Raw genomic sequence first — 20412 nt, 5'->3', positions numbered from 1 at the left:
GACAAGGTAATAGACTTAGAGCAATTCTGCTACTCAGGTACCTAATAGAGTCAGATTCAGAAACCAAGTCTGTCACCAAAATTTCTTAACTATAGTCCTACAAGGGGAGATAGATGAAATTCTCTGGTATAACATAGAAATGGTTAAACCCTATTATTTTAATAACACCATTTACACACACCATTCTCTTCTGACTGTCAGATAAGGAATGGAAAGCTCAAGAATGGTCAGTGTCTTCCCAGAGCGATGTTGCTAGTAAGTGGTAGAACTAGGGTTTGAATGAAAGTATATATGGTTCAGGGTTTCGTGTTGCCTATGTTCTTGTGAGATGGCAACCTAAATATGTGGTTGTAGCACACTTGCAACTGGGTGACCGTAAGTAGTACAGCAGACCTTTTTCAGACGTCTGACTTAATCTTGCATTCTAGTAGTAATGCAAGATGATAACACAAACTTTATAGAAACACAGCATTGAAATTTTCCTTTCCTGGTTTTGTAATTTACAGACATAAACTTCCTTATTTGTTTCCTCTTTCATAGAACCTGAAGTAACTCAGCGCTTTTAAATAAAACAACGATGTATAAAAACAACTACATAAAAAATTAGGTGATATGTTTCTGGTTTTACTTTATATCAATTGGCAAATTCAGCTACAACAATGCAAATACACCCCAGTACTTGTTTTGATTTCTTTAAAAAGCTACTTTCTCTTTGTAACCTGATTAGGGGTCTTCTGAGAAGAAACAAAAGCAGGGAGGCAATCAGTGTTTTCTTGCAATATCAGCAGACTGTAGAATTTCATGATTTAATTTTAAGACAACTTACATTTATCATCATCTTGATATTTATATCCTTGACTTTTACCAAAGGCTATTTTAGAAATGCCCATTTCTCTCAGAAAAGAAGAGTTTGTTTTTCTAGGCTGCATTAAGGGAACTCAAGGGATTTCAGCATAACTCTATGATTGAAGAATCTGTGCCCTTCCTGGATCTAAATAAGGAGGCCACTGTTTAAACTTCTTACTTTGGGGAAATTACACCAAATGCTTATGAAAATGACCCATTTTCCGTCCTAATTTATCATAATCTTCTTTTTCAAGTTCTAGGACATTTACACTCTTTTAAAATAAATGTTTAGTGGAACATTCCAGATTTCTAAGTTTCTGAATATGTCCTTAGAATATTCCCTTTTCCCCCCCACTATCTTGAGTATTTAACATTATGAGTTTGGGTTCCAAACTCAACTGATTTTAGGGATCAAGTAAGTCAAATGAATAAAGAGGGCAGAGGTAATATGTAAGGGAGTGTATGGTCTAATAACTACCTGGAAAAAATGTGGCTGCTTAGAGGCATTCAAATTCAATTGTTTAGAAACATTGCTGGGTCATTAAAACATATTTGTGCTCCAAGTCCCCATAGTTTCTCAGTTTCAATTATTACAGAATTATTATCCTGGGAGTTTGTGTCAAATAGTAAAAAAGTTTGACTTTTTTTTAAGTATATTTGAATAAATTACCTGCCAAGTTTTTGCATATTGGAGACCACTAAGGAGTTCATTCTGCCAGATTAACTCACATTTATATAAACCTGGAAAGAATGCTTATCCTGCCATTTCAGAACATATGGTTTGCGAAAACTATTTGGATATGGCTAATGTAAGTTCGTTATCATTTGTTACTCTTTAGTAAGAAGTCTTTCGATTGCAAGTAACAATGACCCAACTCAAAGTAGCTTAGGCAAAACAGAGGAATTTGTTGGCTCAACCAAATCATAGAAAGGATGAGGTGGTGCTTGCTCAAGAACTACCCAATTCAAGGACACTATCCCTGTCCTCTGTCCACCATTCCCATCTTCACTTTGCCAAATTTCTCATCACTGCCTTTCTCTGTGAGTTGGTCTAATTCCTTCCTACTACAGATAGGCTCTATCCTCTTGGTAGGAAGAATAGCCATTTGGTAGGAAGGACAGGCCATTTTTGGACTAATCTTTCAGCTTCGATCCTGGGGTATTATTTGTTGAACAGATATTTATTGAGCTCCACTAGTATGCCAAACCCTATATTCAGCATAGAAGATGGAATGGTAAACAGACAGACCTGATCTCTCCCTTTATGGAACTTAAACAAAAAGAGGGACATACAAACAAATATCACCAGCATGAGGTTTTGTGCTATGATCAGGAGTTATGAAGCAAAAAGACAATAGAGATATCCAGAGTAGATGATTAAGTGAAGATACTAAGGCTGGTAAGAGTGAACCAGATCATGGGAGAGAAAGCAGAGAGTAGTCAAGGCAGAAGAAAAGTCTATGTGAAAGCTCAGAGGCAAAAAAGGAGTGTTAGAGAAGCCAAAAACTGTGCATTGTAGAGAAAGTATAGTAGGGAAGGGGAATGGGGAGTGGGTAATAAGTGAAGAAGCTGAAAAGGCATGCCAAGTTCAGATAATGTGGTCCATGATGATTTTTTAAGAAGCCTTTTCCTAACTCTGGTGGGTAGCCAGGGAACAGTGTAGAGCAGTCAAGTAAAATACACTATTTAGAAACATCCTTCTAGTTGCAGTGTGGAAATGAGTTGCTGAGAGGGACAGTTGGATGCAGGGCTACAGGAGATTGCTGCAATAATCCAGATGAGACAGGATAACCAGAAGGGAGTAGCTGTGGAGATCAGGAAGAGGGGTTAGGTTTGGTAAATATTTAAGAAGTGGAATCAGTAAGATTTGGTAATGAACAGTATGTGGGAGATAAGGCAGAGGGAAAAGTAAACCTTGACTTCTAGGTTTCTGCCACAGGCAGGCGACTGAATAGTGACATCACACATTGAGGAACCCAAAAAGAAAAGCAGGTGGAAAAGAGAATGATTCAGTCTAAGAGGCAGTTTGATACACAGGTTTGAAAGTCAGAGGAGGAGGCCAGGTGTGGTGGCTAATGCCAGTAATCCTAGCACTTTGGGAGGCCAAGGCTGGTGGATCATGAGGTCAGGAGTTTGAGACTGGTCTGGCCAACATGGTGAAACCCTGTCTCTACTAAAAATACAAAATTAGCCGGGCATGATGGCAGGCACCTGTAATCCCAACTACTCAGGAGGCTGAAGCAGGAGAATCACTTGAATCCGGGAAGCAGAGGTTTCAGTGAGCCGAGATCATGCCATTGCACTCTAGCCTAGGCGACAGAGTGAGACTCTGTATCAAGAAAAAAAAAAAAAGGAGGGAAGTAGTGTCTGGTCAAAATATAAGTCAGTCTGATAGCATTGACCTAGAATGCTATTACAAGATCTTGTGAAGAATATATGTATAGGCATCTGACCTTGTCTGTGCAGTTGTATTTGATAGATGTTTGCTGGATACTGTTATGCAAGATGTAAGAGGAGTTTTTAAAAATTAATTTTTTTTAATTTTTTATTTTATTAAAAAATTTAAGGACGGGTATGGTGGCTCACACCTTGTGGCCCCAGAGCACTTTGGGAGGCTGAGGTGGGCAGATCACTTGAGGCCAGGAGTTCGAGACCAGCCTGGCCAACATGGTGAAACCCCATCTCTACTAAAACACACACACACACACACACACACACACACACACACACACACACACACACAAATTAGTTATGCATAGTGGTGCATGCCTATAATCCCAGCTATTCAGGAGGCTGAAGCAGGAGAATCACTTGAACCCAGGAAGCAGAGGTTGCAGTGAGCCGAGATTTCACCACTGTACTCCAGCCTGGGCAACAGAGCAAGACTCCGTCTCAAAAAAATTTTTTTTTAAATTTTTATGGGTACATAGTAGGTGTATATATCTGTGGGGTACATGAGATGTTTTGATACCAGGCATGCATTGTGAAATAAGCACATCATGGAGAGTGGGGTATCCATCCCCTCAAACATTTGTCCTTTGAGCTACAAACAATCCAATTACACTCTAAGTTATTTTAAAATGTACAATTAGGTTATTTTTGACTATAGTCACCCTATTGTGCTATCAAATAGTAGATCTTACTCTATTTTTTTTGTACCCATTAACCATCCCTACCTCTCCCTCAACCCCTACTACCCTTTAAAAATTAAAAAATCGTGTCAGTCTAAATAATTACATTTTGTTTTGTTTTGTTTTTGAGACAGAGTCTCTCTCTGTCACCCAGGCTGGAGTGCAGTGGCACGTCTTGGCTCACTGTAACCTCCCTCCCAGGTTCAAGCAATTCTCATGCCTCTGCCTCCCAAGTAGCTGGGACTACAGGTGGGTACCACCACATCCAACCAATTTTTGTATTTTTAGTAGAGATGGGATTTCACCATGTTGGTGAGGCTGGCCACAAACTCCTGACCTCAGGTGATCCGCCTGCCTCGGCCTTCCAAAGTGTTGGGATTACAGGCGTGAGCCTCCATGCCCAGCCAATTACATTATCGAAGTCAAAGAAAATATAGAGATGAATCTCTAAATTAAAAATGTTTTATTTGGAAAACAAGAATTACATTTTGGGACATGCACACAGATTGGGTGATCTTCATATGGCCAAAGAACAAAGAGAAGGTTGGCACTAGTAAAGTTTTGGGGAGCTGGCAAGCTCTGATTGGTGGGGCTGAGTGATAGCAGTGAGTAAAGTTAGTCTTAGAGTCACAACAGATTGTTTCAATAGCTATTAGATAATACTGGTTTCAGGTTACCACAGGCAGTTTCAGCAGCAGGCTTGCAGAGAATTACATTCGTGGAACAACATTATATGCCCTAAGTGCTTTTTCCCCCGGGCCCCTCAATTGATTTAGTTGCATATGACAAGATTGATTCAATTTGTGTAATCAACTTTCACAACATATTATTTTTTTCATCATAATAAAGGTGACCCAATTAAGATAAATGCCTAATTCTTTACTTCACTCTCGAAGTGTTTCTTTGGTGCTTTCCCACTTACACAACTGGGGTCTGCTTTTGAGTTCAGACCCTTCTCAGTTTGATTCATTTCAATCATCATTTATTAGAGGCCTTCTCTGCTAAGGATAGGATAAAGGGAAGAAGCAAGTGCTGCCTGTTCATCAGGAATTAAGGGTGTTTTGGGAAAATCGGACATGTATTTAAATGGTTTCAATATAGTGTTTTAAATAACATGATGGGGAGTTTGTAAAAAGCATTTTCAAGCTCTTTGGTTCTACTTTTTGGGACTATTTTTATTCTAATCATTGGCTTTTTAATCAAAGTCCATATAAATATTTATGTAATCTGCCTTCCAGTCACAAACCATATTGAGACAGTACTACCCAGAATTGCCTTGAACTTCATCTCTAGATGCCATCATTGGTTCAGACAATTGCAGTTTAAGGCAGAGGGCTGGAGCAAATCTTAGGGTTGTCATCCACTTCCTGTGCTTTGAATTCCAACTGTTTCTTAATTTTTGTATCACCGGCATTAACTCTATGCACACTAGCAATAATTCACCCAGGCCAGAAGGCCTCCAGCTATCTTACCCACTAATAAATTAGTTCATGTGCAGGTTAATGAGTACCACACGGCCTTGCAAAGGCGGTAATTAAAATTCAGGGAATTCTGGGTGTTGAATAGCTGGAAAGATATTTTAAGATTAATCTCCATTGAAAGAGGCTTCTGATCTTATGGGCCTCCTCTCACCTACTTAAATAACGTTCAATCCATGATTTGCAATAATGCCCATAGAGCATATAAAAGAATATTGTGGGGACACTAAGGAAGAGCTAGTTGAATCAGTTTCGTAAAGCACTTGGAACTCAGTAAGCCATTAGTAAATGTTAGTTGCCTGTGCTAACCATCGTTATTATTATTAGTAGTAGTATTTAAGTGGAAAGGACATTCTAGGCCAAGAGAATAACTTAATTGTAAACATGAAAGTGAATGTCATTTTCCAAAATAACTCAGTATGGTTGGGCTATAGAGTATAATGTAGAGAACAGTGATGAGAGATGGTGCTAATGAGAGAGAGTTATGTTGGGACCAGATTGTAAAGAATCTTAAATGCCAACTAAAGAATTTCTACTTTTCAAAATATACAGTGGGAGCCATTGGAAAAAAAAAATTTGTGGATTTTTTTTTTACCTCATATTCAGGTTTTCTTTTTCTTTTTCTATGAAAAATTTTCAATATACACTGAAGAGAAAAAAAAGGCAGTATAATGACCCCCATGTACTCATTACCCAGCTTTAACCATTACCAATATATGGCCAATGCATTGATGATTTTAAAGCAAGGCAAGAATGACTAACATTGTACCACATCCATTACCTTACTTAATCTTCACTCTGTCCTGTGGAGTATGTGGTACTGCCACTTTCCTTAAATACAAATAAGAAAACTATCAGGCCGGGCGCGGTGGCTCAAGCCTGTAATCCCAGCACTTTGGGAGGCCGAGGCGGGTGGATCACGAGGTCAAGAGATCGAGACCATCCTGGTCAACATGGTGAAACCCCGTCTCTACTAATACAAAAAATTAGCTGGGCACGGTGGCGCGTGCCTGTAATCCCAGCTACTCAGGAGGCTGAGGCAGGAGAATTGCCTGAACCCAGGAGGCGGAGATTGCGGTGAGCCGAGATCGCGCCATTGCGCTCCAGCCTGGGTATCAAGAGCGAAACTCCGCCTCAAAAAAAAAAAAAAAAAAAAAGAAAACTATCAACATGATAAAGTAAGTAAAAGCTCTGGGATTCTAACCCACATCCAACTGGTTTCAGAGCTCAAGCTCTTTTCTGTCTCACATCTGAAGTAGAGCATGATTGCCAGTTGAAAACAGCTGCTGATCCATCTACAGTAACAGTACCTATTGGTGCTTTTCACCCTATTCAGGATGGTAGGCTTCTCTGCCTGCAGCCACTCTACTTCCAAAGGGTCACCAGAATCTAAGTCCACATAAATGCTCAACTTAGTCAGTCAGCTAAAGTAACTGTGCAGTTCAGTAGTTTTCAAAGTATGATCCCAGGCCAGTGGCAAGTTGTTAGAAAATGCAGACTCTTAGGGCCCAACTTCAGCCTACTGAATCAGAGATCGGGAGTGGGGCTCAGCAATTTGTGTTTGTTTTTTAAAACAGACTTTATTGTTTAGAGCAGTTTTAGTTCCACAACAAAATTCAACAGAAGGTACAGAGATCTCTCTTCCCCTACATTTCTTTCCACTATCAATATCCCCCACCAGAGTGGTACATTTGTTACAATTCATGAACCTACATTGACACCATCATCATCACCCCAAATTCGTAGTTTACATTAGGGTTCATTCTTTACATTGTGCAACCTGGGTTTACAAAAATGTATAATGACATGTATTCACCATTGTAGTAGTATACAAAATAGCCTCACTATGCTGAAACAATCTATGTTTTTATAAACTCTGCAGTGATTCTCAGGTATATTTAACTTTGAGAACAACTGGTTTAGTTAGGCCTTAGAAAATGGAAGGCAGCTAGTATCTGAAGGAATCTTCCTTACCCCTAAGGCTTACAGGGTTTTTCCTTACCCCTAAGGCTTACAGGTTTCCTTACCCCAAGGTCTTCCTTATCCCATCATCTCTGTAAAAGGAGAGAGGGCAGGACTGAAATACATTTGTTTTGTGCTTGTCGACTGTTAGGATAGTAAAAACTAGGAAATTACTATTAAGTTGAGATTTGCCTTTTTAAAAAGAATGGTCCAAGTCCCTGTTGGAAGTAAATCATTTTTAATATGAATAGTTAGGTACTACTAGTGCACCAAGTTGCCATTTTTTTAACTCTTTTATATTAAATAATGCACATCTGTATAATTCTGGTTGACATTCTTCCATCTTAAGTGAAGAAAGATGCTTCTACATCTAAATTCAAAACTATCAACAAAAGTTGAGTATTTCTAATTAAACTTTCTTCATTACGGGATCTCTGGGGTACCAATTTTTCTGGCCAGGAACCTCTATGGCCATGGTGCCTCCGCCCAAGTTCTTGTCCTGCATCCAGGAAGCATGAGGTAGGCAGACAAGTGAAGGGTGAAGAAGAGTTTTATTTACTGTTAGAACAGCTCAGAGGAGTGGGTAGCTCCTCTCTGTAGGCAGATCATCCCCTGGAGTGTTCAGCTCTCAGCAGAGAGGAGGCCCTAGAGAGGGTAGCTTTTCTTCACAGGCAAGTCATTTGGACATCTCTGCAGGTCACTGAAGCTCTCAGCAGAGAGGGTAGCTCCTGTAGCTGGCTGTCCCATCATCTCCAGCTATCAACAGAGAGAGTACTCTCTGTAACTATTCATCCCATTCTCTCTCTGCCTTCTTCCTCCTCTGGCCACCCTCTCCCCTGACCATCCTCTCCCCTGACTGAGCCCAGGGTTTTTATGGACCTCAGAGGGGAAGACGGGTGTGCCGATTGGGTGAGTGGCTATATGAAAGCCCAGAAGAGGCACCACAAGTCCGCACTCTGATCTGCTGGACTGGCAGTCCAGACCTCAGTCTTTAGGCCCTCCCTGGCCTGAAGGTGGGGCTTTACTGGGAACCCACCCCCTTCTGCCCAGGAGTCTGCCTCCCACTGTTATTCCAGGCCCTGGGGCTCAGCCACAGCCCCACTGATCAGAGTAGGCTCCAGGAGAGGAGAGAGGCCAGGCAGCAGGAACAGACATCCCCAAGCCAGCAGGAACAGGGCAGGGGGCCCTTCCCAGATGTGCCCCAAGAACACAGGGAAGCTCGGATCCACAGCTGCAGTTTGGGCAGCTGTAGCCCCTCCCAGGAAGCCAGGGTCTGCAGCTGCAGTTTGGGAGACTACAGTGGCACCCGGGGAGCTCCCATCCCAACTCAGAAGGGGCAGGGCTCCCACTGGCTCCATGGAGTGTGCAGCCCCAGCGGTGCTGCCCTGCTGCAGCCGGCATGATGGCAGCAGCCACTGCCGTCACTTTGGTAAGGCTTTGGTAGCTGTTTGGATGATCATGTCTACTGGTGGACCCTGGGATACATGTGCCAGTTATTATCTCATGATGAGATAATATATGTTTTATTGCTGAAGTGAAATATAGAAACAAATTACTTCTTGAATGTCTTTATAAAGTGTTTAGAATTTATTTATTTATCTTAAAGATAGGGTCTTGCTCTTTTGTCCAGGCTGGGGTGCAGTGGCATGATCATAGATCACTGCTGATTAAAACTCTTGGGCTCAAACAGTCTTCCTGCCTCAGCGTCCCAAGTAGCTGAGATCATAGGCACATGTCACCGCACCCAGTTAGAATTTTTAAAGTAGGATTTAAGAAGCTGAGTGAATGTATAATTCCTGACTTGTGATATACTTCTATCAAAATTAATAGTACAATTCCTTTAGTGAAAAACATATTTCAGAAATAATCCTGATTATAGTAAGGTCAAAAAGAGAAGTATCACCAGAACTTTGATTTTCTTTTTTCAACTTTTCTCCTCCCTCTCACTTCACCCATAAAGCTGGCACAGAGTCTGGGCACAGCACAGTGGGTACTGTTTATATTGCACTGAGAAAATAGAAACTATGTGGGTATTTGATTCACCTTAAAATCATACCTTTTTTTTTTTTGAGCTCACAGTGCCCATATTACCATTTGCTGTACTCAAATAAAATGCACCAGTGGTTTCCTGCAAAAACATAATCATGTTATGATTGTCCACCAAGACCATTTCTAAGGCAGAAACCTTGTATCAGAAGCTGTTATATGTTCTTTTTCTAAACAAGTTCAGGAAAAGTATGTCCTGATACAGGAAATTTTGTTCAGACTTAATAAACCAGCAGTGTCTCTGGTGATGTTACATAATTACGTGGAAATCATACTAAAAACATTTGCAGTGCCTAAATTTAAAGTGCTCAATGGTATCATCTAGCGGTGTAAGCATTACAGAAGGTGTGGCTTTGTTACCCAGTGCTTTTCGGACAGAATTTGTGTATTTAAAAAAAAAAGTCAAACTAAAAGTTTAATGTAACAGCCAAACATAAGATACAATGGAAGACCTCCATTGAGGATTCTTAGATATAATACCAACACAGAAGCAACAAAAGAAAAGTAGCTAAGTTAGACTGCATCAAAATTTAAAACTTGTAAGCCTGATAGGCTGCCTATAGTCCCAGCTATTTGAGAGGCTGAGGCAGGAGGATTACTGGAGCCTAGAAGTTTGAGTCCAGCATGGAAAACATGACAAGACCCTGTCTCTTTTTTAAAAAAGTAAAACGTTTATACATCAAAAGAAATTTTCAAGAAAGTAAAAAGACAGCTGACAAAATGGGAGAAAATATTTGCAAATCATCTATGTTGTAAGAATCTAGTATCCAGAATATATAAGGAATTCTTACAATCCAGCAACAAAAGACAACCTAATTTATTTATGTATTTATTTTTCTGAGATGGAGTGTTGCTCTGTTGCCCAGAGCTGAAGTGCAATGGTGCGATCTTAGCTCACTGCAATCTCTATCTCCCAGGTTCAAGCAATTCTCGTGCCTCAGCCTCCTGAGTAGCTGGGATTACAGGCTCATGCTGGCTAATTTTTGTATTTCTAGAAGAGATGGGGTTTCACCATGTTGGCCAGGCTGGTCTCAAACTCCCGACCTCGTGATCCACCCGCCTCAGCCTCCCAAAGTGCTGAGATTACAGGCATGAACCACCATGCCCAGCCTGACAACCTAATTGAAAAATGAGTTAAGGACTTGAGTAGGCATTTCTCCAAAGAAGATATACAAATGGCCAAAAAGCACATGAAAAGATGCTCAACATAATTAGTAACTAGAGAAATGCAGATCAAAACCACAAAGAGATAACATTCCTAACCACTAATACAGCTTTCATAATTAAAAAAAATACCAAAATACAAAAGAATAACTGTTGGCAAAGGTGTAGAGAATTTGAACCCTCATAACATTGCTAGTAGAAAGGTAAAATGTTGCAGTCACTGTGGAAAGCAGTTTGACAGTTCCTGAAAATTAAACATAGAACTTTATCATATGACCCAGCAGTTCCATTCCTGGGTATATTCCCAAAAGAAATGGAAAAAGGTGCTCAAACAAAAACTTGTACACAAATGTTCATAGCAGCATTATTTGTAATAGTCAAAAAGTGGGGAAAAGGCAAATTTATATCACCTGATTAATAAACAAAATGTGGTACAACAGAATATTATTAAGCTGTAAAAAGGAATGAAGTACTTAACAAATCAATGAACCTTGAAAATGTTATGCTGAATGACAGAAGCCAGGCACAAAAAGTCGTATAGTATGTGATTTCATTTATATGAAATATCCAGAGTAGGCAAATCCATAGAAGTAGAAAGCAAACTAGTGGTTGCCAGGGACTGGAGGGAGGAAGGAAGGGATGGAGAATGAGTACTTAACTAGTACAGTGTTTTTGGAGAAGTGGTGGAATTAGATGATGGAAATTGTTATACAGCTTCGTCAGTGTACTAAAAGCCACTGAGTTGTACACTTTAAAATTGTTAAAATGGTGACTTATATTGGGTGAATTTTATACTGCAATTTTTACCTCTACTGATTGGCAAGACTTCAGAACCTTGATTATTGTTATTATTAATTATTATTATCATATTTTTCCATAGTTGTTGCTAGTATGTACATGTATATTCTTTTATTAATCTAAAATTATTTGATACATACTTTTCATCTATACAATTTCCACAGCTTTTATTTTGGTGGCAGTATACATCATAGCTTAATTATTTATCGAATGTTCAGTGATTTTTCTCTTTTTTTTTTTTCGGTTTCAAAGATTCCTGTTACAGATGTTTAAGGAAATAAGAGTTTTCAAACCCTTCATAGATATTACACTGATTTTTCTTCCCCAAAGCAGTATCTCTGAGTCGCTTTTCTTTTTTAAATATTTTTATTGTGTTTTTTACCTGACTGCTGTTTAGTAAATATACATACACTAATTTATAATCCTACCAATAATGGTTTGGGGAAAAATGGAGGAGATTGTTATAGAGTATCTACTCTTTTCCAGGCACTGCACCTGCATCCTTTCACATTTATTATCTCACTTAACTCCTACGCTTAACCAGATTAGGAAAGATCAGAACCCACTCACTTTGTCTCTAAATTGTGTCCTATTTTCCCACAGCTTTACTAATACTGGATCTTACCTTTTTTAGTTCCTGTTTATTAGAAAGATTCAATATTTTCTGAAGTGATTGTTAACTGTTCATATTTACTTACAATCTGTATCTTTTGTCCATTTATTATTAACAAATTTTAAACTTAACATACGTACTTTTCTCATAGGCAGAAGGTATCACGTGTCAAAGCTTTACTATAGTTTTTTTCTGCTTTTATTTACCCCTGTGTTACAGGCTCTGGATGGAAATGTGTATGATCATCTCAAGGATTATTTAATAACCTTCAGCCGGACTGAGCTAGAAACATGCCAAGCTGTGCAGAACACATTCCAATTTTTATTAGAAAACTCCAGCAAGGTAAGTTACCTTTAGTGCAATGTGTAGTGTTATTCAACTTAGAAGCTAAAATATTTCTGCATACAAAAAAAATGAAGGTACCAGTGATATTAGAAGAATGCATTTAAGGATAAATTTCCTGGAAACAGCATTCCTTCTAACAAAGTTGGAGGAGATTCTGTTCTCCTTGTTGATGAGTTGGTGAAGATGCACCAAGGGCAAAAAGGAAGGTGATGATACAAGCTGGCTTAGAACATCGGTCCATTGCCATATGCATTGCCTTTGAGAAGGGTTTGAACTTCTACCCAGAGTTTGAATACATTCTGTTCACATGAGGGAAACAATAGGTTGTGTGTCAGTACAAAGAGTATTATAAGAGCACAAAGAGAAAAGGAGCATTTTATAATTGATATAGAAACAAATACTGCAATTTCTTGGTTTTTGTGTTTTTTGTTTTTATTTTACAAATTAAGCCCTACTATATATATGCTGTCATTTTTCGATAGCAGTCTTTTCATTTAAAAGTGTTGCTATCCATCAGGTTTGCTGACATGTCACATTGTATGCAGAGAAAATAAATGTAATGACTTTTCTTCAAGATTTGATATATTAAAATGTTTTACAGTTGTGAAACTGTCTTTTGGAAGATAAATAGTTCTTGTGGTTAGCAAATGTTTTTTATCTGATAAATTAAATGCACAATAAATATTTCCTGACTAAAGGAATGCATTTTAAAAAAAATTTGCATTTTATAACTGCTACTTTAAAAGATGCAGTTCAGTTCTTTTTTTTTGTCAGGGAGAGTGAGAACTGGTTAATACTTATAGAAGAGGGATCAGGATATCCATTTTCACATGACAGTGTCCAAAGACAGGAAAGAAAAGGGGCACAGACTCTTCATCCTGAATGCCTCTTGTGTATATATTCTTGTTTTCACTGTACCAGAGCTCCCAATTCTTCATTTAGAAAAATGTTAAAAATGCTAAGTTGATACGGAAATACAAAGATCACTGGCCTGGTGCTTTGAAGTCCTGTCATATGTCTGTTTTCCTGTATTGTTACCCCCCAAAATCTAAGAAAAAAGGAAAATGTACTAAAATGTTAATTGAAGAATCTGTAGTATGTGTATAGGTATTTACTGTATAATTTGTTTGATTTTAATGCATTAGAATTTTTTCAGAAAAAAATGGTGGAAAAGTCTATGAAAAGCATCTGTTCCTTCTATAAAGTGGGTGATTTTTTGACTAGTGATCAATTTTGTTGTTTTTGTTATTTTTAGTAGAGACAAGGTTTCACCATGTTGGTAAGGCTGGTCTCAAAGTTCTGGCCTCAAATGATCCACCTGCCTCGGCCTCCCAGGGTGCTGGGATTACAGGTGTGAGCCACTGCGCCCAGCCGTGGTCAAATTTTTTATGTTTATTTGTCCATTTAGGTTTTCTATTTCTTTTTCAGTATCTTTGGGTAACTTTTCCTAGACAATTGTCCATCTCATTTAAGTTATCAGATTTGATGTCATAAATTGGTTTGCTTCTACTGTTGTCTCTGTTTTTATATTTAATATTGTTTGTGCCCTCTGTCTTATTTTGACCAGACTTGCCAGTCTATTTTATTAATCTTTTCCAAGCACCAGATAAAATGACGTTTGTTCTGCTTCTCTGTGTTGTTTCTGTTTCCTTAATTTTTGCCTTTATCTTCATTATTTCTTTCTACTGTCTTACAGTTTATGTTGTTGTTCTTTCTCAAGCTTCTTTTTCTATTTAGATCCCATGTTTTCAGTCTTTCTTGTTTCTAAGTAAATTCATTTAAAGCTTTTTAAAAAGTGTCTTTCTGCTTGAACTGAATTATATGATATATAGGGCTTTTGTTATTATTTCTATGTGTTTCTCCTTATTAACCCATGATTATTTAGAAATGAGTTTTGCAGTTTTCATTCAATTGGAATATATGGTAGGGTGACATTTTTATTTCTAATTATATTATAAATTGTGTTTTTTAATCCAATTACATTTTATCTAATTTTATCAGAGAAGTTATCTTCTAGCAAAATTCTTTGAAATACTTTTTTCCAAGAATAAGTTGGACTGGATACATTACCCTTAGTTTATAAAACACGTAAACATTGTAGTCATAACAGATAGCTAATATTTTACACATTCTTAATAATTTCCTAGGACTTTTAGCATGGGGTATATCTTGAATCCCTTGAGGTTGTCATTACTATGTTCATTTATACAAAGGAAATTGGACTCAGAAGATTATGTGACTTGGCCTAGGGTTACACATTCACACATAGTACTTCCCATGCTCTTCTACTATATTCTCTTTAGCTTGTATTATTTTAATAGAAAATGAATTAAGAATTTATGAACTAGTTTGAACACATAAAGAGATAAGCTTTTATTTTCTGCATTCACTCATATGAGTATCTCACTCCCCAGGGATGAGGAATAAATGAGACGCTCTTACATTTAAATTGAAAGTGGTAGGAATAAAAATTTAATAAGAATAATGTCTCTAGGAGTTGTGCCCTTTTGTTCCAAGTACCAGAAGAGGCCTACAAGTTTTATGCCATATGCTTTTCTGTTATAAAGAGTTTGTTACGCTGTTCTTGTTATACTGCTGAAAGCAACCTAAAGAGAAGTTTGACACTTTTTAATTTTTTTTATTTTATATCATTATTACTTTGTTCAAAATGTGACATATTCCAAAAGATATTTTGGTGGCAGTTCATACCAACATACTGTAAATGTTAAAGTGCTTTCTATACCATTCATCCCCTAAATGGAAACAGATGGCCCTAGGAGCTTTTGTTAAATTTTAATTATTTGTAAAGCTTGCTTTTCTCCTTAATATTTTATGAAATGCTTTGTATATGTAACTGAAGCAGATGTTGTCATAGGTATTTTCTCTAGGATAGTAACTCCAAAGATAGCTTTGCTGGCCTTTATAGTTTGCTTGCTTTTTGTCTCCATAAGGAAACTCCTACCAATTAATAACAAAGCTCTTTAAGAATTCAGAAAATAACAATGTAATTCCACATTTATTTGGAAATTAAATTGTCAAGTGTTACTGTTCTTAATACCTTGAAGTCTAACCAAAAACAGATAAGTAAAAGGAAGAAAAAAACCTTATGATCATTTCAATAGATCATTTCTTAGATCATTTCAAACAGAAAAAGCACTTGACAAAATTCCATACTTTTTAGTGATAAACAGCAAACTAGAAAAGAAGGAAACTTACATAACATTATAGCATTTCTGAAAACCCTACAACCAATATTGTATTCAATAATGAAAAACTGAAAGCTTCCCCTGCTAATATCAGAAAGAAGGCAAGGATACCCATTTTCACCACTGCTATTAACCATTGTACTGAAAGTCCTAGCCAGAGCAATTCAGTAAGAGAAATAAATAAAAGACATCTAAATTGAAAAAGAGGAATTAAAATGCATCTCCTTGCAGATGACATGATTATATTTATAACTCTCAGATAATCCATTAAGAAAATTACTAGAGCTAATAAATTTAGCAAAGTATAAGATAAAAACACAAAAATCAGTTGCATCTCTATATTCCATCAATGAATCATCCAAAAAGAAAGTTAAGAAAATAATTCCAACTACAATAATACTCAAAGAATAAACTACTTAAGAATAAATTTAACAAAATGAGTTGAAGACCTGTACACTGAAAACTAGAAAACATTGCTGGAAGAAATAAAAGACTTCAATAAATGCATATAATAGATGTTGATGGATTGGGATATTTTATGTTGCTAATATTGTAATATTCCACAAAGTGATCTACAGATTCAGTGTAGTCTCTATCAGAATTCCTTTTTGATATGGAATAGCCTTTTTTTGCGGAAATGGAAAAGCCAGTCCTCAATTTTTTTTTTTAATTTGAGACAGGGTCTCACTCTGTCACCCAGTCTGGAGTGCAGTGGCGTGAGCTCAGCTCACTGCAACCCACTGCAACCTCCACCTTCCGGGTTCAAGCAGTTCTCCTGCCTCAGCCTCCCAGATAGCTATAATTACAGGCATATGCCATCATGCCTGGCTAATTTTTTTGTATTTTTAGTCAAGATGGGGTTTCGCCATGTTAGCCAAGCTGGTCTTGAACTCCTGACCTCAAGTGATTCACCTGCCTTGGCCTCCCAAAGTGCTGGGATTACAGGCATGAGCCACCATACCTGGCCCAGTCCTCAAATTAATATGGAACTACAAGGGGCCATGAATAGTCTAAACAGTATTGAAACAGAAAAATAAAGTTAGAGGACTCACACTTACCAATTTCATAACTTACTATATAGTTATGGTAGTAAAGATAGTGTGATATGCACATAAGTATAGACATATAGACCAATGAAACAGAATTGAGACTTCAGAAATAATCCCAAACATCTGTGGTCAATTGATTTGCAACGGAGGTGTCATGACTATTCAATAGATAAAGAATATACTCTTCAGAAATAGGTTCTGGGAGGCCGGGCACAGTGGCTCACGCCTGTAATCCCAGCACTTTGGGAGACCAAGGCGAGTGGATCACGAGGGCAAGAGATCGAGACCCTCCTGGCCAACATAGTGAAACCCCATTTCTACTAAAATATAAAATTAGCTGGTCGTGGTAGTGTGCGTCTGTGGTCCCAGCTACTTGAGAGGCTGAGGCAGGAGAATTGCTTCAACCCAGGAGGCGGAGGTTGTAGTGAGCCAAGATCACGCCACTGCACGCCAGCTTGCCACCTGGTGACAGAGCAAGACTCTGTCTCCAAAAATAAAAAAAATTAAAAAGAAAAAGCAAAAAAGGTTCTGGGACAGCTGGATAGCCACATGCAAAAGAATGAAGTTCGGGCCAGGCGTGGTGACTCATGCCCTTAATCCCAGCACTTTGAGAGGCGGAGGCGGGCAGATCACGAGGTCAGGAGTTCAAGAGCAGCCTGGCCAATATGGTGAAACCCATCTCTATGAAAAATACAAAAATTAGCCAGGTGTAGTGGCACACGCCTGTAATCCCAGCTAATTGGGAGGCTGAAGCAGGAGAATCTCTCAAACCTGGGAGGCAGAGGTTGCAGTGAGCTGAGATTGTGTCACTGCACTCCAGCCTGGGCAACAGAGCGAGACTGTCTCAAAAAAAAAAAGAATGTTCAATGAAGTTGTGAACTCTTACCTCACAAAATCAACTCAATGGAGCAATGATCTAACTTATAAGAGAAAGTATAGATAGATCTTTATGACCTTCGTTTGGCAGTACTTTCTTAGATTTGACATTGAAAGCACAGGCAAGAAGAAAAAACATAGATAATCAAATTAAAAGCTTTTGTGCATCAAAGGACATTATCAAGAATGTGAAATGAACCCAAATAATGAGAGAAAATATTTGCACATCACATATCTGATAAAAATGTAATATTCAGAATATACAAAGAACTCTTACAACTCAACATCAAAGACAAACCAATTTAAAAGTGAACAAAGGAAGTTGTGCACAGTGGTTCATGCTTGTAATCCTAATACTTTAGAAGCCAAGGTGGGAGGATTGCTTGAGCTAAGGACTTCAAGAGCAGCCCGGGTAACGTAGCGAGACCCTGTCTCTACAAAAAAATTATAAAAATTAGTCAGACATGGAGGAGGAGGGATCCAAATGGTCAATTAGGAGAAGCTCTGGATTGCAGCTCCCTGCAAGAGCGCAGAGGGTGATCCCCAGGCAAGCAGGATCTGGAGTGGACCTCCAGCAGTCCTACAGCAGAGGGGCCTGACTGTTAGAAGGAAAACTGAGAAACAGAAAGAAATAACTTCATCATCAACAAACTGGACATCCACTCAGAGACCCCATCTGAAAGTCAACAACTACAAAGACCACAGGCAAATAAATCCACAAAGATGGGAAGAAACCAGCGCAAAAAGGATGAAAAGACCCAAAACCAGAACTCCTCTCCTCCTCCAAGGGATCACAACTCCTCACCAACAAGGGAACAAGGCTGGATGGAGAATGAGTCTGATGAATTGACAGAAACAGGTTTCAGAAGGTGGTAATAAGAAACTTCTCTGAGCTAAAAGAACATGTTCTAACCCAATGCAAAGAAACTAAGAACCTTGAAAAAATGTTTGACAAAATGTTAACAAGAATAAACCACTTAGAGAAGAATATAAATGAATTGATCAAGCTAAAAAACACAACACGAGAACTTCCTGAGGTGTACACAAGTTTCAGTAGCCGAATTGACCAAGCAGAAGAAAGGATATCAGAGGTCGAAGATCAACTCAATGAAATAAAACGAGAAGGCAAGATTAGAGAAAAAAGGGTAAAAAGAAATGAACAAAGTCTCCAAGAAATATGGGATTATGTGAAAAGACCTAATCTACATTTGATAGGTGTACCTGAATGTGACGAAGAGAATGAATCCAAGCTGGAAAACACTCTTCAGGATATTATCCAGGAAAACTTTCCCAACCTAGCAAGGCAGGCTAATATTCAAGTCCAGGAAATACAGAGAACACCACAAAGATATTCCTCAAGAAGAACAACCCCAAGGCACATAATCATCAGATTCACCAGGGTTGAAATGAAGGAGAAAATGCTAAGGGCAGCCAGAGAGAAAGGTCAGGTTACCCACAAAGAGAAGCCCATCAGACTCACAGCAGATCTCTCAGCAGAAACCCTACAAGCCAGAAGAGAGTGGGGGCCAATATTCAACATCCTTAAAGAAAAGAACTTTCAACGCAGAATTTCATATCCAGCCAAACTAAGCTTCATAAGCAAAGGAGAAATAAAATCCTTTATGAATAAGCAATTACTCAGAGATTTCATCACAACCAGGTCTGCTTTACAAGAGCTCCTGAAAGAAACACTAAACATAGAAAGGAACAACCAGTATCAGCCATGCCAAAAACATACCAAATGGTAAATGCATCGACACAATGAAGAAACTGCATCAAGTAATGGGCAAAACAGCCAGCTAGCATCAAAATGGCAGGATCAAATTCACACATAACAATATTAACCCTAAATGTAAATGGGCTAAATGCCCCAATCAAAAGACACAGACTGGTAAATTGGATAAAAAGCCAAAACCCATCAGTGTGCTGTATCCAGGAAACCCCTCTCACATGCAAGGATACACAAAGGCTCAAAGTAAAGGGATGGAGGAAGATTTACCAAGCAAATGGAGAGCAAAAAAGAGCAGGAATTGCAATCCTAGTCTCTGATAAAATAGACTTTAGACCAACAAAGATCAAAAGAGACAAAGAAGGACATTACGTAATGATAAAAGGATCGATGCAACAAGAAGAGCTAACAATCCTAAATATATACGCACCCAATACAGGAGCACCCAGATACATAAAGCAAGTTCTTAATGACTTACGAAGAGACTTAGACTCCCACACAATAATAGTGGGAGACTTTAACACTCCACTGTCAATATTAGACAGATCAACGAGACAGAAAATTAACAAGCATATCCAGGACTTGAACTCAGACCTGGACCAAGCAAACCTAATAGACATTTACAGAACTCTCCACCCCAAATCCACAGAATATACATTCTTCTAAGCACCACATCACACCTACTCTAAAATTGACCACGTAATCGGAAGTGAATCACTCCTCAGCAAATGCAAAAGAATGGAAATCATAACAAACAGTCTCTTGGACCACAGGGCAATCAAGTTAGAACTCAGAATTCAGAAACTAACTCAGAACTGCACAGCTTTATGAAACTGAACAACTGGCTCTTGAGTGTTGACTGGATAAACAATGAAATGAAGGCAGATATAAAGATGTTCTTCAAAACCAATGAGAACGAAGACACAACGTACCAGAATCTCTGGGACACATTTAAAGCAGTGTCTAGAGGAAAATATATAGCAATAAATGCCCACATGAGAAGCAAGGAAAGATCTAAAATCAACACCCTATCATCAAAATTGAAAGAGCTAGAGGAGCAAGATCAAAAAAACTCAAAACCTAGCAGAAGACAAGAAATAACTAAGATCAGAGCAGAACTGAAGGAGATAGAGACACAAAAAACCCTTCAAAAAATCAATAAATCCAGG

At 38.3% G+C, this 20412-nt stretch overlaps 1 protein-coding gene across 7 annotated transcripts in view; it reads left to right on the top strand.

The window, feature by feature from the left end:
* Positions 1–20412, top strand: part of FCHSD2 (FCH and double SH3 domains 2) — a 298118-nt gene that overhangs the window by 197856 nt on the left and 79850 nt on the right. For all 7 annotated transcript variants that reach the window (XM_012456918.2, XM_012456915.2, XM_012456914.2 and 4 more), the window contains one exon: positions 12258–12380. In XM_012456918.2, the coding sequence (XP_012312341.1) occupies positions 12258–12380 (123 nt within the window). The remainder of the gene's footprint in view (positions 1–12257; positions 12381–20412) is intronic.

The sequence above is a fragment of the Aotus nancymaae genome, unplaced genomic scaffold (assembly GCF_030222135.1).
Source record: "Aotus nancymaae isolate 86718 unplaced genomic scaffold, 86718_ANA_hifiasm-v0.15.2.pri h1tg000059l, whole genome shotgun sequence".
Classification (NCBI taxonomy): domain Eukaryota; kingdom Metazoa; phylum Chordata; class Mammalia; order Primates; family Aotidae; genus Aotus; species Aotus nancymaae.
Note: the sequence above shows the minus strand (reverse complement) of the source record. Positions and strands in the feature narration are given on the sequence as shown.